Source organism: Camelus bactrianus, chromosome 22 (assembly GCF_048773025.1).
Source record: "Camelus bactrianus isolate YW-2024 breed Bactrian camel chromosome 22, ASM4877302v1, whole genome shotgun sequence".
Taxonomy (NCBI): Eukaryota; Metazoa; Chordata; class Mammalia; order Artiodactyla; family Camelidae; genus Camelus; species Camelus bactrianus.
Window position 1 is genome coordinate 30108446 of NC_133560.1, and position 18583 is coordinate 30127028.

The following is an 18583-nucleotide window of genomic DNA, read 5'->3' on the forward strand; positions in this document are numbered from 1 at the left end:
TGAACGAAGCCAGGACCTCAAACAACAGGTGTTTTGGAACAGCGCAACTGCCTGACCTATATCTAGTGTTGTCGGTTAGAACAAAATCTTGAACCGTCTAAGGTACGCAGGAAAAAAAAAACAAGAATTAAACTGGCCCCCAAACCCACCTCCTTTGTTTCTGCAAAACAAATGAAAATAACCAAGCATGTTACACGTGCTTGCGTTTTAAGTAGGATAAAAATGAATTGGGAGAACACTTCTGGCAACTTTAATGCTAATGGCGGTCATTAAATAGGGAATTTCTCATTACCCGCCCTTGATTTTTTCTCTCTTTAGGACTTCAACCTTTATTCTACGTTAGTTTTCATTTTCGCTGTTTCCTGTACCTGGAGCTCTTCCTGCCCCCCACCCCCGCCCCGCAGCCCGCCCCCTTCTCCAAATCCACACATGACAAAGAGGCCTTCCCTAACTATCCCAGCCAACTTACCTCCCCAATCACAATACCCCATTTTTTCTTCATAGCGCTTGTCATTAAGTAAAATTTGTTCATTTATGTACTAGCTTACTAGTTTATAGTTTGTCCACCCCAATAAAAGATAATGAAAGCAAGCATTTTTCTGGTCTTTATAGTTGGTGTGCAATATTTGATTGTTAGGCACCTGTTGTAAACAAATATCTCTGTATTGCTCTACTCTTATGGATTGAATGAATGAAAGAATGCACTTGTGGGTGGATGGGTGGATGAATAAATGAACAAAGACGGTGACTGGGTAACAGTCGCTCCCATTTAAAGAGCGCCTGTGATGCTCTGGGCGCCAGAGACCCAAACGCAGCTGCACCACGTGGCGGGCTCTGCCAACCAGCCAGAGTCCACCACCGTCCCACCATGCACCACTCCATCCCGGCTGTAGAGGACGAGTCAGTCCTGATTTCCGGCCTCCGTTCGGTCGCAGAGGTCAGTTGCCTCAACGACCAATTCGGCCCGGCTTCTAAATTGCGTCACTTCCTTTCACTCCTGCCTTGATAATTGGCACGCTTGCGCAGAATGAGCGTCGGCGGGCGCTTTCTCCTTCCGCGCAGGCGTCGCGGTGGGGGGGGCGGGGCCGGGCGGCGCCGCGGTGCGCAGGCGCGGCCGTCGGTGGGTCGGGGTTCGGCTGCCTGAGAGGTGAGTGAGGGGCTCGGCGCTGAGCCGCACAGGCCTGAGGCCCGCGCTTCGGGAGTCCGGGGGTTCCAGGGCCTGTAAGAGGACGTCGGTCTGGGGCCAGAGTGGCTGCGATCCGCAGGGTGCAGTGAGTGGGCGGCGCGGGGGGAAACTGAGGCCGGGCGGCGTCCGGCAGGCCCTTGCCGGCCCCAGGTCTCCCTCGCGCGGACCCCAGGCCCGAGGAATGCGTGTTCGCAGGCCTGTATGTGGACCGCGGGAGGTAAAGTGCCCCGCACGTCGTGAGCGCTCGCTGGATGAGGGCTGCTTCCCGGAAACACGGTCCTTTTGAATTGGGGGCCCCAATTCGTGGGGTTCAAGTCGGGGCTCTTGTCCCATCGCCGCCACTCCCCACCTGGGTGACCTTGGCCCGCCTCTCGGCTTCTCGGAGCTTCAGTTGCCCCCGTTCTGTAAAACGGGCGTCGTCACAGTCCCTGCCTGGGCTGGGGGGCTTCCCGGGAGGATTAAAGCCACAGGGCCCCCAGCGCCAAGTCGGGGCTCAAAGGGGTCAGCAGTGGTTAGTCTGAATTCACACGGAGGGTCTTCTGCGTCTTGTGCTCGAGGTGGGAGAAGTCGGGTTGAGGGCCGCTCCTCCGCCTCTTGACAGGCTTACTCTGTAAGCTTGGACAAGTCGCTCCCTCTTTCCTGCTCTCCTTTCTTCCTACAATCGGGACTGTAGCAGTGTATGCCTCTTAGGGTCCTTGTGAGGTTAAATACATGGGGAACATTCTTTAATCACTTCCTGCTACTTTTCTAGAGCTTCCTGAAGAACAGCTAGTTTTTTTATTATTAGGGGCCAGGAAACACGTGCCCACACTGCATCCCTGCTGAGTGGTATCCCCATGTTCTTTTGTTTCTCTCTGATTATTTTTTTTGTCTGCTTTTCCTCTCCCTAGACCTGTGAATTGTCCTCTCAGGGGACACTGGGCCATGTCTGGGGACATCTGTGGCTGTCACAGCTGAGGGGCTCCTGGCATCCAGTGGGTAGGGCAAGGAGGCTGCTCCACACCCCACAATGCCCAAGATGCCCCCACAGAGAACGGTCCAGCCCCAAACGTTCATAGTGCCCAAGTTCAGTCCTACCCTGGCCTAGTGATTCTTCACCCATGGGCTCCACAGGGGGCGGGGCGTGTGAACTGACAGGAAATCAAGTGCCAAGTTTTGTGTGGTTGCCTACTTCTGTGGGGTGAGAGTAAAGGGCACTTTGGAGTTGAGGCTCTGGAATCAGCTGCAGGTTCAAGGCTACTGATTTGCATCTTCGCCGGCTGGCCTGGAGTGGTGCCCCCCAACTCTTTGAGTCTCAGTTTCTTGTTCTGTAGAATGGGACTGTAACCCCGGGGGCCAAATCCCACTGCAGCCTGTTTCTGTGAGTGAGGTTGCGTGGGAACACAGACCACCCAATCCCATACATGTCACCTGTGGCCTGGGAAGCTGTATGTCCTCCCTCTGGTCCTTTCCAGAAAATGTTTGCTGACCCGTGAAATAAGCTGTTGTGTGTCTAACACTCAGCTCAGGGCCTGGAGAGTCCTGGGCACTCTGAGGATTTCCTGAGGTTTATAGTTCAGTCTTCCTGGAAGGGCGAGTGTCTCTAAGTGAGGTTAAGCTCTGCCTGGGATTGAAAGCTGTAGTCTTACTTGTTTCTGCACTTTTTTTTTTTTTTGGTTGAGACCCCACGCTGGTCCCAGCGGCCCCTGCTTAGTGAGGGGGATAGCATACAGGGGACAGTGGGGAGGTAGGCAAGTCACAAGGTTTGTTATCTCCTCTGCTAAAGAGAAAACTGAGACCCAAGCGAAATGCCCCCCCCCAGGAACTCGGTCATGTGACTTTGAACTCGACCAGGACCCAAGGTTTTCCTGAATGCATAGGGACCGCTGAGTGCTGGGGTCCTAGCAGGAGGAGATCTGTCCAACATCTCATGGTCCTGGGGGGGGCAGGGGTGAGCAGGCCAGGAGAGAGTTGGGAAGCCTCGTAGGAGAGGCCGAACCAGAAGCAAGACTGGGACGTGGGCTTTGCTGGAAGAAGAGGCCGTCCTTGGGAGGAGGATATAGCTCAGTAGTGGAATGTGTGCTTAGCATGCATGAGGTTGTGAGTTCAAACCCCAGTATTGACATTAAAAACAACAAATAAATAAATAGCCTAATTGCCCCCCCAAAAAAGAGGCCTCCCACCATCTGGGTAGATAACCTTCCAGCTTGCTGCTGAGGAGGAGGAGGTGTTTCCCAGATGGTGGGAGCAGTTGTGTTGAGCGGAACCAGCAGGTTTGGGAGGGGCCACGTGTGCCCAGGGTCTGTGGGGGTGACGGCCTGCCAGCATCTGAGAAGGAAGCACGGCTGTGCTATGGGGAGCGGGCTGAAGCCCGAGTTCTTGCTCTTGGGGCAGTGTTTCTCCGAGACCTGCGGTATCCTGGAAGGGGAGAGAGGACTAGCTTGCACACCTGCGTGCTTGTGAGGAGAGCTGGAATTGGGGTGGGGGCTGGGTGGGGCACCCCGCAGGGGTGGGAGCCCTTCAGAGCAAGGGTGCTCCTACCTGGAGGCCGGGTCACTCATGGTGGTGAGACCTGCTGTTTTTCCTTTGAATGGTCGGTTGTGCGCAGGGAAGTAAAAGGGATCGCGGTTGGGAGGTTTTAATGAGATGATGAAAGGTGGGCTGAGAGCCGGCAGGGGTCCCACAGGCACGGGAGGCACTGGTACGGGGCCCTGCGGCCGGCGTTTGTCCCTGGCCGGGCTTGCGCCTGCAGACCCGCACCTCTGGTCTGAGCCTCACAGAGCCCTCGCTGTTCGCGGGGAGCGTGGGCCCTCCGAGGGTTCTGTCCAGCAGCCAAAGCCTGACAAGTCAGGATTGTTCCTAAGACCCCAGCGCCCAGTGGCCATCGGGGAAAAGCAGATCCTCGCATCAGGCTGGGCCGGCAAAGTGAGGAGCAGGCAGGCCGGGGATGAAGGGCCTCCAGCGATTTTGTGCAGGTGCTGGGTCCTTGTCGTGGACCCACGGTCCCTGACCTGCAGTTCTGAAACCCACAAGATTTGCTGAAAGTTTGCGGCAAAGTCATGTGGACAGAAAACCCGACCTGTGGTGACCTTTGTTTTTCCCATGCAGCGTTGATCGGTGACTTTCAACTAGGGGTGACTTGGGGATGTCTGGAGACCTTTGTGGTTGTCACCAATGGAAGAGGGGGCCGGAGATGCTGTTCCATACCCCACGGTGCCCAGGCTACCCCCCAGCACAGAGAGTGACCCTGCCTCCGGTGTCAGTGGTGCTGAGGGGGCAGGCCCTGCATTCATCATTTGGGAAAAAATCGAGTTTGATCCCTGCTCACACTACACACCAGGATAAACTACCCCAAGATCAGATGTTGTAAACCAGGGTGACCCCCAGTGTCTGAGTCACCTCCTCCCTCTCCCACTCAGGTGTGTACTTAAGTATGTGTGGCACTCTGGGACCGCAGTAGGTTAGATGAGTGTGGAACAGTCTCCTGGTGTCAGTGGAAACTCCTAACCCTGGGGGGGGTGTCACCCCGAGTGGTTCTGCCCCCCACCCTCACCCCATCCCCCGCTCCCAGAGGACATCAAAAGCCAGAGATGCTGTTAAACACCCTACAGTGCACAGTCCCCCACAGAAGGAACCATTAATTACAGTAAAATAGGTGTGGTATAGTTCACCATCGTAACCACTTGTGAGAGCACAGCTCAGCGGCGTTAAGCACACTCACACTGTTGTGCCGCCATCCCCACCACCGTCTCCAGGACTTTCTCATCTTCCCAAACTGCAGCTCTGTCCCCATGAAACACCCACTTCCCAGCCCCAGCCCCACTGTCTATTTCCTGTCTCTGGATGTGACTCCTTCAGGGATCTCCTGTGAGTGGAATCAGACCGTATCTGCCCTTCTGTGTCTGCTTCTCTCACTGAGCATCACTCATGTCCCCAGGTCCATCTGTCTTGTAGCAGGTGTCAGAATCTCCTTCCTTTTTAAGGCTGAGTGATGGTCCACCATGTGGAGGGACCACATGTGTTTGTCCATCATCCATCCGTGGACGTTGGGTTGTGTCCACCTTTCGGCTGTTGTGAGTGATGCTATCTGTGGCAACAATTATCTGTTTATATTTTAAATATCCGTTAAACACAAGAACGTTGACATTTTGGGCGTCGGCCAGCTGGTTCAGCTGGGGAGACTCCTGGCCTTTTGGGGCCTCACTGTCTTCAAAACTAGCAGGTTGTGGCGCTCTGTCTCCATGGGCCTCTCTGTGTCGGCCCTGAGGTCCTCGGGATCTGGGACTGGCTGTTTGTCCTCTGGGCTCTGTCATGTCCTGATCTCAGACCTCCCAGTTCCAGGGACGCTCTTGGGCCAAAGGCCCTTGCTTGGTAAAGGCTCATTGTATCCAGAAATGGGGGAGGAAGCTCATGACCGTCCCCAGAGAGCTTCCCGGGGGTGGCAGAACTCCCTGTCCAGCTGTCCAAAACACAGCTGCCTGACAGGCTTCCGTTCTAAAATTTGAGATGTGATTCACGTACAATCAAATTCAGTAGGTTTTAGTATATTCGCAATGCTGTGCAACCATCACCACTAAGTCCAGAACATTCCATGACCCCCAGAAAAACCCCATCCCCTCCCCCAGCCCCTGGCAACCGCAAACCCCGCTGTCTGTGGGCTTGCCTCTTGGACGTTTCGCATAAATGGGATCGCATGCCACGTGGCCCTTTGTGTCTGCTTCTTGCCCTTTTGCGAGCAGCAGCTGTCTACGGATGTAGTTTTTCACGAAGCAGAAACAAAGCGCCCTGAGCATGGCTGGCGTCGCGTCTTGACTGCACCTGCCCGGGACTCGGAAGTGCTGAGGGCTGGCATCGCCCCGTCTGCTGTCGGCCAGCGTGCAGAGCCCGGGGGGTTAGGCCTTGTTCCTCCCGGTTTGATTTCACTGCTGCCAGTGGACAACCGGTCAGTGATAACTCGCCCAGGAGGCCACCCCTCGACCTCCTGGACACACAGGCTGCTCATCCCACAGGGCATTTTACGGGGACCGAGAGGCTTCACACCACAGGTCCCAGCCGCCCCGGTCCTGCTCGGCCTCGGACAAGCGTGCGGCACCCTCCCAGAGGGGGAGGTGGTCCTGGGGAGGGCACCGGGCCAGCCCTCCGGGGTTGGACCCCCCGCTCCTGCGCTCACTCTCCTGTAGGGTTTACGCCTCGACCCAGCAGCATCCCTGCCCAAGCACGCGACGCCAGGAGCCCCCCAGTCACGACCACACCTGTCCCCAGACGTCACCAGCGTCCTGCCCAGCCTAGCACTACAGCTCGTGGGAGGGGAGCTGGGCCCTCTGGCCCTGGGGTCTGCTCAGGCCCACCAGTGGTCCTTGTGTGACCCACATGGGTGGTGTCTGTCCCCCAGGTGTTCGGGGCTCAGAAACTGTTGGACCGTTTTGGTGTCCCAGGCACAGAGAAGCAGCAGATGTGGCTGTGGCTGGCCCTCCGTGTGCCTGGGGACCACCCTCCAGCCCTGCCCAGTTGGTGAAGGGGGACACCCACCAGGCCCAGGGCTGCATCACCCCTGGGTTAGAATCAGGTGGGAGTGTGAGGGGCTCTGGGCTTCTCATCTGTGAAGTGTGGACACTTAACGTTTCTGCCTCACTGTCAGGCAGGTGAATTAGCCAGTGAGTTTACAGTGGCTCCTGAGGGGCCTGGAGGGCCTGGAGCAGGAGGGCTGGGGCGGGGGCAGAGAGGCCCCCTGTGCGGCTGTCCCGTCCTCACCCCCTTGTCCACGTCCTCAGGTCCTGAAACCCCAGGCCTCATCTCTTTCCATTTCAAAATGGATAATAAGAAGCGCCTGGCCTACGCCATCATCCGGTTCCTGCATGACCAGCTCCGGCACGGGGGGCTCTCATCCGACGCCCAGGAGAGCTTGGAAGGTACGTGCAGGCCACCAGGATGCGAGCCCCCCCCCCCCCCAGCTCCCAATCTCCCTTCCACCCCTCATGAGCACCTCGGCCTGTCACGGGTGGGAGTGATGGGCTGGCACATCTGACCAGCCCGAGGTGCCAGCTGCATCCTTGTCCCAGGTGAGGCCACCGAGCCCCAGGCAGGCTCAGGGACCAGCCTGTCCTGCTCCCGCCCAGGATTCTCCCCCGCGCAGGGCTGCACCTCCCTGGGCCTCCTACAGGTATCTTCTTTATCTCCACTTAAGTGGAAGTGCGATTCCAGAAGGTTCTCCACCCCACCCCCATCGTGTGTGTCTGTACTAGTCAAAGGGGAAAGGCTCATGAGCCTGGGCCAGACCTGCTGCCAGCCCGCTGGGTGCCTGGCTGCACGGCAGGGGTGGCTGACCAGGGTCAGGGTCCTCAGGCACCCAGTCCTCTGTGCCCTTGTCCCAGGAACCTCGTCCCCGCCCGGCGGGGAGGGCCTCTGCCTTGCTCAGCTGAGCTGAGGGTCCTCAGCGTGCCACTCACCACCCCTCCCCCTCCCCACAGGTCTTTGTGAACAGGAGCCCAGGGTCGGGCTGAGGACCCATCGCTGGGGCTTCTCCTGGGGGTGGAGTGACTGTGGAGTCAGGGCCCAGGGCTGAGAGGGTCCCACCCCCAGAGGAGGCAGCCCTGGTGTCCTGGGGTGGAGCAGAGGGGCAGGGGTGGGCCCTATGGGGACCTAAGCCACTGGGGTGGGTGGGCGGCTGCAGGGTCTGGCCCTGCCATCCTGTGAGCCATCATGCAGCCGCCCGGTCGTGCAGACAGGGCGGGCCAGCCTCAGGCTCTGGCCAGATTCCCCGAGAGCCAGACAGAGCGACCCAGGCACCTCACCTGTCGTGAGGCGCTCCAGGCCGCGCTGAGCCCCCGAGGCCCCCAGCCAGGCGGCCACAGCTTTATGGCCCCACAGAGAGCCCTGATGTCACCATTTGAGCCCCGCTGGGAGGGGACAGCGTCTTCCCTCCTTTCTGCCCTCAGAGCTCCAGGGGCATGTCCGTCCCGAGTTCCTCCAGGAATCAAAACCAGGACCTATAGGGGGGATAGGTGGGACCCGATGCGTCCCGAGGCCTCAGCGAACGCGCTCCAGAGAGAGTGGCAGCGCTGTCCTCCAAAGCCGTAAACTGGGGGTCAGTTTCAGAAGAGCACACCTTTGTCCCCTGGCAGTTGCAATCCAGTGCCTGGAGACTGCCTTTGGGGTGACCGTGGAGGACAGCGACCTTGCACTCCCTCAGACTCTGCCGGAAATCTTCGAAGCGGCCGTGGCGAACAGGGTGAGTCTCGGGGCTTCTGGCGCTGGGACCTGAGTGCCCGGGCCAGGCCGCGTCCTCTCCCAGGATGCTGGGCACCGCGGGGCCCGAGGGCCTGAGACGCTCTCCCTCGGGGCTCGGCTGTCCTTGTGGGGGAGGCCAGAAGTGCCGGGCTGGAAGGAGGAGGCGGTGGTTCCCTGCTGTCCCTCAAACAGCTGGCCTTCACTCGGGCCAGGAGCTGCCGCAGGACCTAAGGAGCCCGCAGCGAAGCCCCCCTTCGGAGGAGGACTCGGCCGAGGCGGAGCGCCTCAAAACCGAAGGTAAGAGGCCGCCGGGCACCTCGCCCACCTGGCCTGTCCGTGGTGTGGGAGGGTGGAGGCCAGCTGGTCCTGGGCTCTGGAGCCCCTTAGCTGCTGAGCGATGCCCACATCACGGCCCTCCACACGCGGGACATCGCTCAGCCGTGAGCAGGAGAGCAGCCCTGACACCCGCTCCCACGGGGCCGGGCCCTGAGAGCACGGCGCTCAGGGAGAGAAGCAGACACACAGCGTGTGAGTCCACGGATGTGAGGCGTCCAGAACAGGCCAGTCCACAGACACAGGGAGGGGGCTCCTGGCTGTCAGGGGCTGGGGGGTGGGGGTGATGCTGATGGGGACAGGGCTTTATTTTGGCTGATGGAATGTTCTGGAATTAGATAGTGGTGAGGGTTGGACAACTCTGAGTGTACTAAAAACCACCGAGTTGTACACTTTCGTAGTGTGAGTTTCATGGTACTTGACTTACATTAGTTAAAACAGGGCTGTTTCTGAAGGAAGAAGCGGAAGTGACAGTGTTTGCGATTTAGGCTCCCAAATACCATGGCCAGAGCAGTGACACAGTGAGGGTCAGGCCGGGCCCGCGCTGGACGCAAACCTCACCCTCCTCCTCACGCCAGCACCACCAGCCCACATCCTGCCACTCGACGTCTCACACCTTCATGTAGAAGCCGGGAGAGCTAGGAGTGACGGCCCAGGCCTCGGGGTCTGATGGAACGTCTCCCCTTTCTCTTCAGGGAACGAGCAGATGAAGGCGGAGAACTTTGAGGCCGCCGTGCACTTCTACGGGAAAGCCATCGAGCTGAACCCCGCCAACGCCGTCTACTTCTGTAACAGGTGCGGGCCGGGCTGCGCATCCCCAGGCAGATGGGAGGGGTGTTGGTTCCAAGGTGTGTGACAGCCCAGCCACTGTCCCAAATCCCAAGCCCGTGCCAGGTGGCCAGCGAGGTATGGCCGAGCATCAGGGACGCCAAAGGTAGGCAGCAAGTGTCTGCGTGGACGGGGTGGTGCCCCAGGATTCGGGTACGGTGCCTGTGGTGGTGTCACCACTGACCATGAGAGTCATGCCTGGCCTGCCCATAAAGGATGTGCCAGGGCCGGGGGCTCAGAGTGGAAAGAGGGCCGAGGATGGAGTAGCCGTGGGAGTGGCCAGGCATCAGAGAGGTGGGGGCCGGTCGAGCCTGTCCCCCCACCCAGGGGGAGCCACTCTGTGCTTTGGGCTCTGTTTTTAAATGCTTCCTGGGGGACAAGTCTAGAGTCACAGGGAAGTGGCACAGATTGGACAGAGGGCTCCCTGTACCCTCCGACCGCCCAGCCCAGCTGCTCCTCCCTGTGTCTCTTGCCTGACTCCTTTCTGTCCTTCCATGATTGGAAGAGACACAAGGTGGAAATTCGGATGAGAAAGATAACACTGAGGAGCCTGGCTACATAAGCTGGGCGTGGGCTCCAAGCCCCGGGGGCCCCAAGCGCTGTGGCCACTGCCCCTTGCAGCCCTGTGTCCCCTGTGAACCTCCCCCCCGCGCCCGGAATGGCGCCCTGCAGACACAGCAGAGCCCGGGTCTGTCTGACAGCAAGGGAGACCAGGGCTGCCCCCCGTGAGGGCCCAGCTCCCCGACTGCCCTGCCCTGCCTCCTGCAGAGCCGCGGCCTACAGCAAACTGGGCAACTACGCCGGGGCGGTGCAGGACTGCGAGCGGGCCATCTGCATAGACCCGTCCTACAGCAAAGCCTACGGCCGGATGGGGTGAGTGCCGGCCGCCCTGCCCCTCCTGTCCCCAGGGCAGTCCAGTTCTGACACTCTCTGCCTGGAGTCATGCAGACCCCACAGGGTAAGGACTCCGCCCCGCCTCACACAGCAGTGACAAGTCCGGGCTGTTCCCTGAGCTGAGGGACCAGCTATAAATCAGGGTCCCATGACCCCTTCCTTGGGCACAGCGATCCACTGGTAGGCTCATGGAACGTTTAGCGGCTCATTGTGAAGGACGCAGAGAGCAGATGAGGCAGAGGGCGAGGTTGGGGAGGGCCTGCCCTGTGGGGTTGGGGGTGCACCCCCACCTGGCACACAGACACCGTCGCCGGTGGGGACAGTCTCCAGTCTCACTGTTGGAAGGTTTATGATGTCTCCAGTGCCCCCTCCCTCCTGGGGGATCTGGGGTGAGTTCCCACCCCTTGATCCGAGCAGCCCTTCCTGAGGCTTCTCAGAGGATAAACTCAGGTGTGGTCAGAGGGCAGGCCTGCGGTTCAGCTCTGCCAGGAGCTGGGGAGGAGTTCTGACCACCCGCCCGCCACCTCCTGGCCCAGACTGGATGAGGATAGTGACCCCCAGCAGTTTGGGGGGAGGGAGGGCAGGTGGCCTACTGGCGCCCCCTCCACGCCCACCGTCTCCCCCGCAGCCTGGCGCTGTCCAGCCTGAACAAGCACACGGAGGCCGTGGCCTACTACCGGAAGGCCCTGGAGCTGGACCCCGACAACGAGACCTACAAGTCCAACCTCAAGGTCGCGGAGCTGAGGCTGAGAGAGGCGCCCAGTCCTGTGAGTTCCCCCGGGGGCCGGGCTGGGGGTGGGCGGCCAGGCTGGCTTCCTGCGGCCTGTGAGTGGAAGGCCAGGCTTAACTGTGTGAAGAACGTCTCCGGCCTTGGGGGCCTGGCATCCATTTAACCCTGTCCTGTCGTGAAAGATGAAGAAACGGGTGGGGGCACACGTCACATAGGGAAGCCCCGGGCTCAGCCAGGAGGCAGAGGGAGGGGCCTTTGCTGTGCTTCCCAGGGGAGGGGTGGCCAGGTGGGGGCACAGGGGCTGCCAGCTGACCGGGGCAGGGGACGGGCCGGGTGCGGGAGCCCCTGGGGGAGGGGGAGGGGGCTCTGCAGGGCAGTCTGCACGTGAGAGGTCGCCCTGAGCGGGCTTTGACAGTCCCTAGAGGTTGCCCCACCACCACCCTGGCCCCGGGAGGGGCCATCCCCGCCCCAGGTGCGCGTCGGAATGGGGAAGTCGAGCTCTCCTGGGTGGCCCGCGCCGCATGTTTTCTCTGGAGCACCATCCAGGCTGCCCGGGTTCCCAGTCTGCCCCACAGGGGACCTCAGCGCTCCGTTCCTGCGAGCCAGAGCCCACTCACTGGGGCTTCTCTCACCCACAGACAGGAGGTGTTGGCGGCTTTGACATCGCAGGCCTGCTCAACAACCCGAGCTTCATGAGCATGGTAACCCCCCCGCCCCGTTTGCAGTCAGATAACCACAGACATGTGCTGTCAGGTGGCCCCCCAGTTGGACCCTCAGTGCCCAGCTCAGAGGACAAGCTGAACCTACCTCTCCCAGCCAGATAAAGTAACCCGGGAAATCTCCGTCCCCACTCCATCCCCAGCTTGGCCCCCTTGTGGTATAGATGCGCCTGCTTCCAGGGGTTTAGATGGGACAGCGCAGGGAGGGCACGGTGCCCCACAGAGGAAGGACTGCCTCCTGGGGCCAGAGACTTAAAGATGTCCTCGGAGAGCAGGCACCCAGCTTGCGCCGCACAGACCGTCCCTCCCTAGGTGGTCTTGTGGGACCTCGGGCTGCACTGTGGGCTCTCAGGGCACTGGGTCTCAGACGGTCCAGGAGAGAGGACCCGACCCCCAGCACCAGCCATGCCCAGGCGCTCTTAGGGCAGGTGGATGGGGCTGAGGCTGGCCAGGGGTGCTCTCTGGCCCATTACGGACAGAGCTGTGGCCTGGGGGCGCCCCCCTGGCTTCCTTCCTAGCCACACGTTGACCTGAGCCCCAAGGAGATGATCCCAATGGGAAAGAGTTGATGCAGGAAGGCGTCCAGGGTGATGGTGTTTATCCACAGAGCAAACCTGGACGCTGACTCTCCAGGAGTGTCCCGGGTCCGGGAAGGCTGACGCGGTGCCTGGAGTCTCTTACAGCAGATCGGGGTGGGAAAGCGGGGGGGTCCCAGTGCACGGAGGAGGGCAGGCAGGCCCCGGGTGCTCGGCTGGAGGCCTCGTGCTTGCAGTGCCGACAGAATGCTCTGGGAGCTTGCTCTTTGTGACAGGTCTGTTCTTTCTTCAGGCATCAAACCTCATGAACAACCCCCAAGTTCAGCAGCTGTAAGTGACAGCCGTTCTCCTCCAGGGTTTATGGTTAAGCTGCTTTTATGGTGAAAGATTGCTACAATTCACCGTTTTAGCCATTTTAACGTTTACAGTTGCGTGATGTCAAGTATGTTTACAGTGTCACATAGCTGTTGTCACCATCTAGTTCCAGAACATCCATCACCCCAGAAAGAAGCCCCATTCCCATCAGCAGTCACCCCCCAGGCCCCCCAGCTTCTGACAACCACAGACCCCCTCTGTCTCTGCTGGTTTATCTGTGCTAGACGTTTTGTATAAGTGGATCCATATGTGTGGCCGTTTGTGTCACAGGCATCGGCCATTGTCTCTGGGGGACAAAGTTGTGCCGTTGAGAATCCCTGTCCTTAATCCAAAAAGGACGTTCCTGGGAAAGCTGGTGAAACTGACGGGCCGCAGTAGAGAGCAGGCTGGGCCCAGGGTGGGGGTGGGGGGCCAGGGGGAGGGGGTTGTGCCATTCGAGGGTCCAAGTCTCTCTCTACAGCATGTCCGGCATGATTTCGGGCGGCCACAACCCTCTGGGGTCTCCCGGCACCAGCCCCTCGCAGAATGACCTGGCCAGTCTCATCCAGGCGTGAGTCCACCTGCCAAGTGGGGCTCATAGGTGGGGTGGAGCTCAGCCCCAAGGGAAGACGGATCGGCTCCGCGTGTTCCCCGGGCATCCTCAGGCACACGTGGGGGAGGCGGCCGGGGTGGGGGTGCCCTGGCCTGGGCTGAGCACCCCCCTTACCCCTACAGGGGCCAGCAGTTTGCTCAGCAGATGCAGCAGCAGAATCCAGAGTTGATAGAGCAGCTCCGAAGTCAGATCCGGAGTCGGACCCCCAGTGCCAGCAATGATGACCAGCAGGAGTGACCGCCCACGTGAGTCCCGGGGCTGGAGGGGGCGCCGCCCACCTGAGTCCCGGGGCTAGAGGGGGCGTGCGCGGCCAGCATCTCCTTCCCAGGAGTCCCCACCTGATTCCCCCTCCCTCTTCCCACTCAGGCGGGTCACACAGATGAGGGTGGGACCCCACAGCCCCCATCGGGCGGGCACAGGGAGGCTCGCGCAGAGAGGCCGGTGGCAGGTTGCTCCCCGGGCTCGAGCGGGAGGTGCCCGCCTCTCGCTGACGCTGGGTGTCCTGCCTGGGCTTTGTGATCGTCTGTTTGCTTGGTTGCTTGGTTGGCTGGGGGTGTTTTTGCTGTGAGCAGATGTTACACGGTTGCTTAAAAATACACCCGGGTGTCCCAGAAGAGTCCCCGGTGGCTTTGGCTGGCTTGGTTAGTGCCCGGGGTCGTGACCTCCGTCGCGGGTGCAGGCGGTGCTCCTGTCCACGCGGTGCTGTCGCTGCTTTGACGGAGCCTCTTTATCTGTCGTCATCTGTCCTCACACATCTAACCATGGTTTTTATTAAAAAATTTTTAAAGGGCAAAAACATAAAAGAGTAGCCAAAACCAACTTTAATCTTTGTACTCACAGCAACACATGTTAATGTTTTGTGTACTTTTCCTTCGTCTTCTTAATGCTTTTTTATTTATTCATTTATTTTTTACTTTTTTTGAGCGGAAGTCATCAGGTTTGTCTGTTAGTTTATTAATGGGCGCACTGGGGATGGGACCCAGGACTTCGTGCGTGCTAAGCGCGAGCTCTGCCACTGAGTTATACCCTCCTCCCTAAATGCTCTTTTGAAAAAACAAACCAACAGGCATCTGAGGTCAGTTTTGTGTTTATCAGCTGTAACCACGTCCCCAGAGAACCCTCCTCAACACTCCTGCACCTGGCCTCCAGAAGCACCTGTGACGGTGGCTGTGTCCCCGTCCGCGCGGCCTCCTCCATCTCCTGACCGCCATCCCCGTGTCCTCCCTCCAGCCATCCCTACACATCGGGTCCTTCCACCATGTCTGCCGCCGCCTGGAAGCCGTCTTCTCCCGTTGGACTGCCCGAGAGAGAAAGAAATTCGACCTGCATGTTAAGACGGATTTTTTTTTTTTTTGCCTCCACCCTTCCCTCCCTTTTTGTACTCTCTCACGGCCCCCAGACCCTTCTCGAAACAGAGCCAGCAAGCTGTGAGTGCAGAGACCAGCACCCATCTCCCTCCCAGCGCCCCCCTGCCAAAACCCAGTCACTGTTTTCTAGACTATTCCGGGGTGGGGGGCAGGCCCTCCGAGCAGCGGTGCACGGGGGATGCTGTGTCCTTGAAGCCCCTTCTGCAGCCCCCGCCCCCTCGGTCCATCCTCAGGGGCCTCCCAGCCCACGGGAAGCTGCTTTCTGAGTGGACCTTGGCTGCCCCCGCTGCCTCTGCTCGGACAAGCTCACTGCCAGCCTCGCCCGGCCCTGGGCCCGGCTCTCGCAGGAGGGACTCCAGTCGTGGGTTCCTAGAAGATGGTTCCATCGCCTCGCGCCCGGTGGGAGCCCACGTCCTGGGTGCGCAGGACCCGTTTCTGGGACTTTTCTTCCAGTCAAGCATTTTGACGGCCGCCTGTCTGATCTCCATCCTCTTTCCCAGGGCTCAGGACCACTGGACCATGTGGTGTTCTCATGACCTTGGCCCAGCCCCCGAGCCTGTCCCCGCCTGTCCGTGTCCCAGCCACTGCCCTCTGCCTGCAGGTGTCCGCCTGCCCAGCGGGCTCTCCGCCTGGTCAGGGTGGGGCCGTGGGGCCTCTGTGCCACCTGTCTTGGCCTGAGGTTGCGAGGCGGCCACCAGAGTTGCTTCTCAGGAGAGCGACCCAGGGCCGGCGGCCGTGTGGGTGTCCCAGTGGCCCTGGCCGGGTTGGGAGGAGAGGTTGGCTGGATCCTTGGCGGCTTCTGGGGGTGTCAGCGGTCGGAGAGGTAGTTGCAGTGCCATGTGTGTTGTAGGAACCGATACGGAGGTGGGCCACCCGCAGTCAGGCACTTGTCTGGTGATGTGTCCCAACTCCTGAGTGCTAGCCGTGGTGACAAGCATAATGTGTGGGGAATAAATAGACATCATGACCTCTGCTCATTTCTGTGCTGACCTCTCCAACCGTCACCACCCTCCCTGCTTCTGAGCATCCAGGACCCCCGGCCTGGACCCTGAGTGGGTCACCCTGGAACCGCTGAGCCAGGTCCTGTGTGAATTCCTGTTGCCACTGAAACGTCCCCACAAATTCAGTGGCTTTTAACCACATGCATCATGTCTGTTCTGGAGGCCAGAAGTCAGACACAAGTCTCCCAGGGCGGAGTCCCTCCAGGGGCTCCGGAGGAGACGCTCCCTGCCTTGTCCAGGTTCTGGAACGCATGGGGTAGGTAGAGGGGCGCTGGGGCTGTACCCGGCTCCCAGCTGGCCATTGGGCTGTGGAAGCACTTTACGTCCTTCGAGCAGAAAGCTAGAAATGCCCCCTGCTCCGGCTGGGGCTTCCAGGGGACTGATGGTGGTCCTTCCAGCCTCCGGTGACCTTGAGCTGCCGCCCTGCAGAGGTTACTTTGACTTATTCTTTGCTTCTTGGATGGGGGCCAGTAGGGACAGAGGGAAGTTCAGGGAGGAGGAAGGGTCCATCCCTGGTGCTGCTGAGGGGTGGGGGGTGAGAGCTGCCATGGTCCTCAGCCCCCTCGCCACCCCAGCTGCCTGGCGTGGGCCCCGCTGGAGGGCGTGCGGGAGGCGGTCCCGCTGGCCTTGGGCTCCCCAGGTGTTTCCCCAGAATCTCGATGACTTCTATGCAGAGAATTCTTGAGAGCCACTGAGTTAATGCCGTGACCTGGCATTTACATAGCTCCAGCTACCTGCTTAGCAAAATGGTTCATTTTAAAAAATCAAGATATAATTCAGTAACATAAAATTTGCCATTTAAAAATACCCACTTCTGTGGGTTTTAGCACATTCACTATGTTGTACTACTATCACCGCCCTTTAATCTTAGAATATTCTGTCAACCCAAAGAGAAGCCATCCCCATTTTTAGTGACCTCCACCCCCTCCCCCGCCCTTGACAACCAGGAACCCCCTCTCTGTGTCTGAGGACTGGCCTGTTCTGGACGTTTCACATCCATGGACTCACACACTGTGTCCTTCTGTGTCTGCTTCTCTCACTGAGTGTCGTGCTCTCGGTCTGTCCGTGTGTGTCACTTTATCAAAACTTCATTCCTGTTTTATGGCCATATAACTTAGGAACTGGTCCTTAACCTTGATTATAAACATTTTACTCATTCATAGGGCTTTAAGAAACTACTCAACTACTCAAAAAGTGTTTTAAACTTAACATTGCTACTGACGGGGACATAAACGAGCCACGGCTCTGTCACAGGAGTCACATTTATCAAGCACCTGCTGTGCGCCAGGCGTCTTCAGAGGAGAGATTGTATTTGGAGTCCACAGGCCCGGGTGGGGAGCGCATTACCTCTCTGACTCCAGGAGGCCCATTCGCTGTCTGATGCACCCGCCTGCGTCGGGTCAAACCCTACTGAAGTTTTGGAACCCGTTGTCTGTTACTGGAAAACAGAGCATCCCAGACTCAGTGGCTTAAAACAATACCTCGGTCACTTCTCGGTTTCTCTGGGTCAGTGGTGCAGCTGGGCCACCTTCTCTTCTGCCTGCAGGCTGTGGGCAGAGTTCAGTCCCTACGTTGCAGGCTGAGGCCGAGTGCTGCGCTGACCGCGTGCTGGGGAGGGAGGCTCCAGGGAAGAGGCCTTCCTGCCCCTCCCAGCCTGGGGCTGCGGCCTGGGCTTGTGGTCTGTCGCTGCAGTCTCTGCCTCTGCCATGGCCCCTCTGTGTGTCCAGTTTCCTTCTGCCTCCTTATAACAGCCCTTGTGGTGGCACTGGACCCCGTCCCCAACCGGCCCCAGGTAATCCGAGGTCACCCCCATCTCAAGGACATTAATTTAGTCCCACCTGCAAAGTCCCTACTGGCATATAAGGTACCCTGTTCACAGGTTCTGGAGATTCGGGCATGGACATCCCTGGGCTCAACAGTCTGCCTTACACGCGGCCACTTAATTCATCCAAGCTGGCAGGGGGAGAGCATCTCGAGGGAGTGGGCCAGCAGGGTGGAATCTTAGGTACGTGATGCTGTCTTGCGAATGGTGGTCAGCGCCTCTTCTGTTAGTTAGAAGTGGTCTCATCCACACCCTCTGAGAGGGGCTTGTGTAGGACATGACCGTCAGGAGGTGGGGGTTATTGGGGTGCCTTAGAGCCTTCCTGCCACCGGCTTGAGCTTAGCTAAGTCTCCCAGCCAATCAGAGCGGCCCGATCACCCAGCCTCGCAGCCTCCGTGAAGGGCAGTCACATCCAAAGTTCCAAAACGGAAGAGCAGCTGTGTGTCACCAGGGCCCAGGTCTGGTGGGAGGCTCGCCTTCTCGGGTTCTTAGTGAGGCCCCCTCCGCAGCCCCACCCGCCTCCTCCACGTGGGTCCCCGTCTACATCAATCAGTTCCAGCAAGACTTCTTTGGAAGGGAGAGGGTAAAACCCCAGCAGCCTCCTGCAACAGGCCTCTGGCAAAATCTGTGTGCTCCGCGGTGCCGGTCACGCCCGTTTGCTCCTTATCTGCGGTTAGCAAAGGGGCACTGGTGACCCCCAGCGCGGAGGGGAGAGCCAAACGGTCCCCACGCAGGCTGCCGGTAGAGCCACTGGTCCTTATCACCAGTACCCGCATCCCTCCCATTCCAACCCAGGGAGCTGATTGTCAACAGGGTAATCCTGCCTTGCAAAGGACTCTGGGCCACAGCTGGGGATATTTTTGGATGACAGGACTTGACCGGTGCTCCTGGCACCGAGTGGATGGGGACCAGGAATGCTGCTCCCCCCGCCCCACGGGCTTTGAGACCTTGGTCCACTCTGTGCGTCCTGCTGAATTTACGTAGCCAGCCTGCT

General features: G+C 59.3%; 1 protein-coding gene across 6 annotated transcripts; it reads left to right on the plus strand.

Moving 5' to 3' along the window:
- Positions 1-993: 993 nt before the first annotated feature.
- SGTA (small glutamine rich tetratricopeptide repeat co-chaperone alpha) lies at positions 994-15733 on the plus strand. 6 transcript variants are annotated; one of them, XM_074351179.1, is made up of 14 exons: positions 1079-1147; positions 5905-6107; positions 6558-6731; positions 6937-7074; positions 8287-8393; positions 8605-8689; positions 9421-9520; positions 10322-10426; positions 11076-11214; positions 11816-11878; positions 12725-12762; positions 13268-13357; positions 13522-13644; positions 14495-15733. In XM_074351179.1, the coding sequence occupies exons 4-13, from the start codon at positions 6975-6977 to the stop codon at positions 13634-13636; spliced, it is 942 nt and encodes a 313-aa protein (XP_074207280.1). In that variant the 5' UTR covers positions 1079-1147; positions 5905-6107; positions 6558-6731; positions 6937-6974; the 3' UTR covers positions 13637-13644; positions 14495-15733. The 6 variants fall into 6 exon arrangements, with proteins under 6 accessions (XP_074207279.1, XP_074207282.1, XP_074207280.1 ...); XM_074351183.1 differs by having other exon boundaries at positions 6558-6720; XM_074351181.1 differs by lacking the exon at positions 5905-6107 and having other exon boundaries at positions 1073-1147.
- Positions 15734-18583: the final 2850 nt, after the last annotated feature.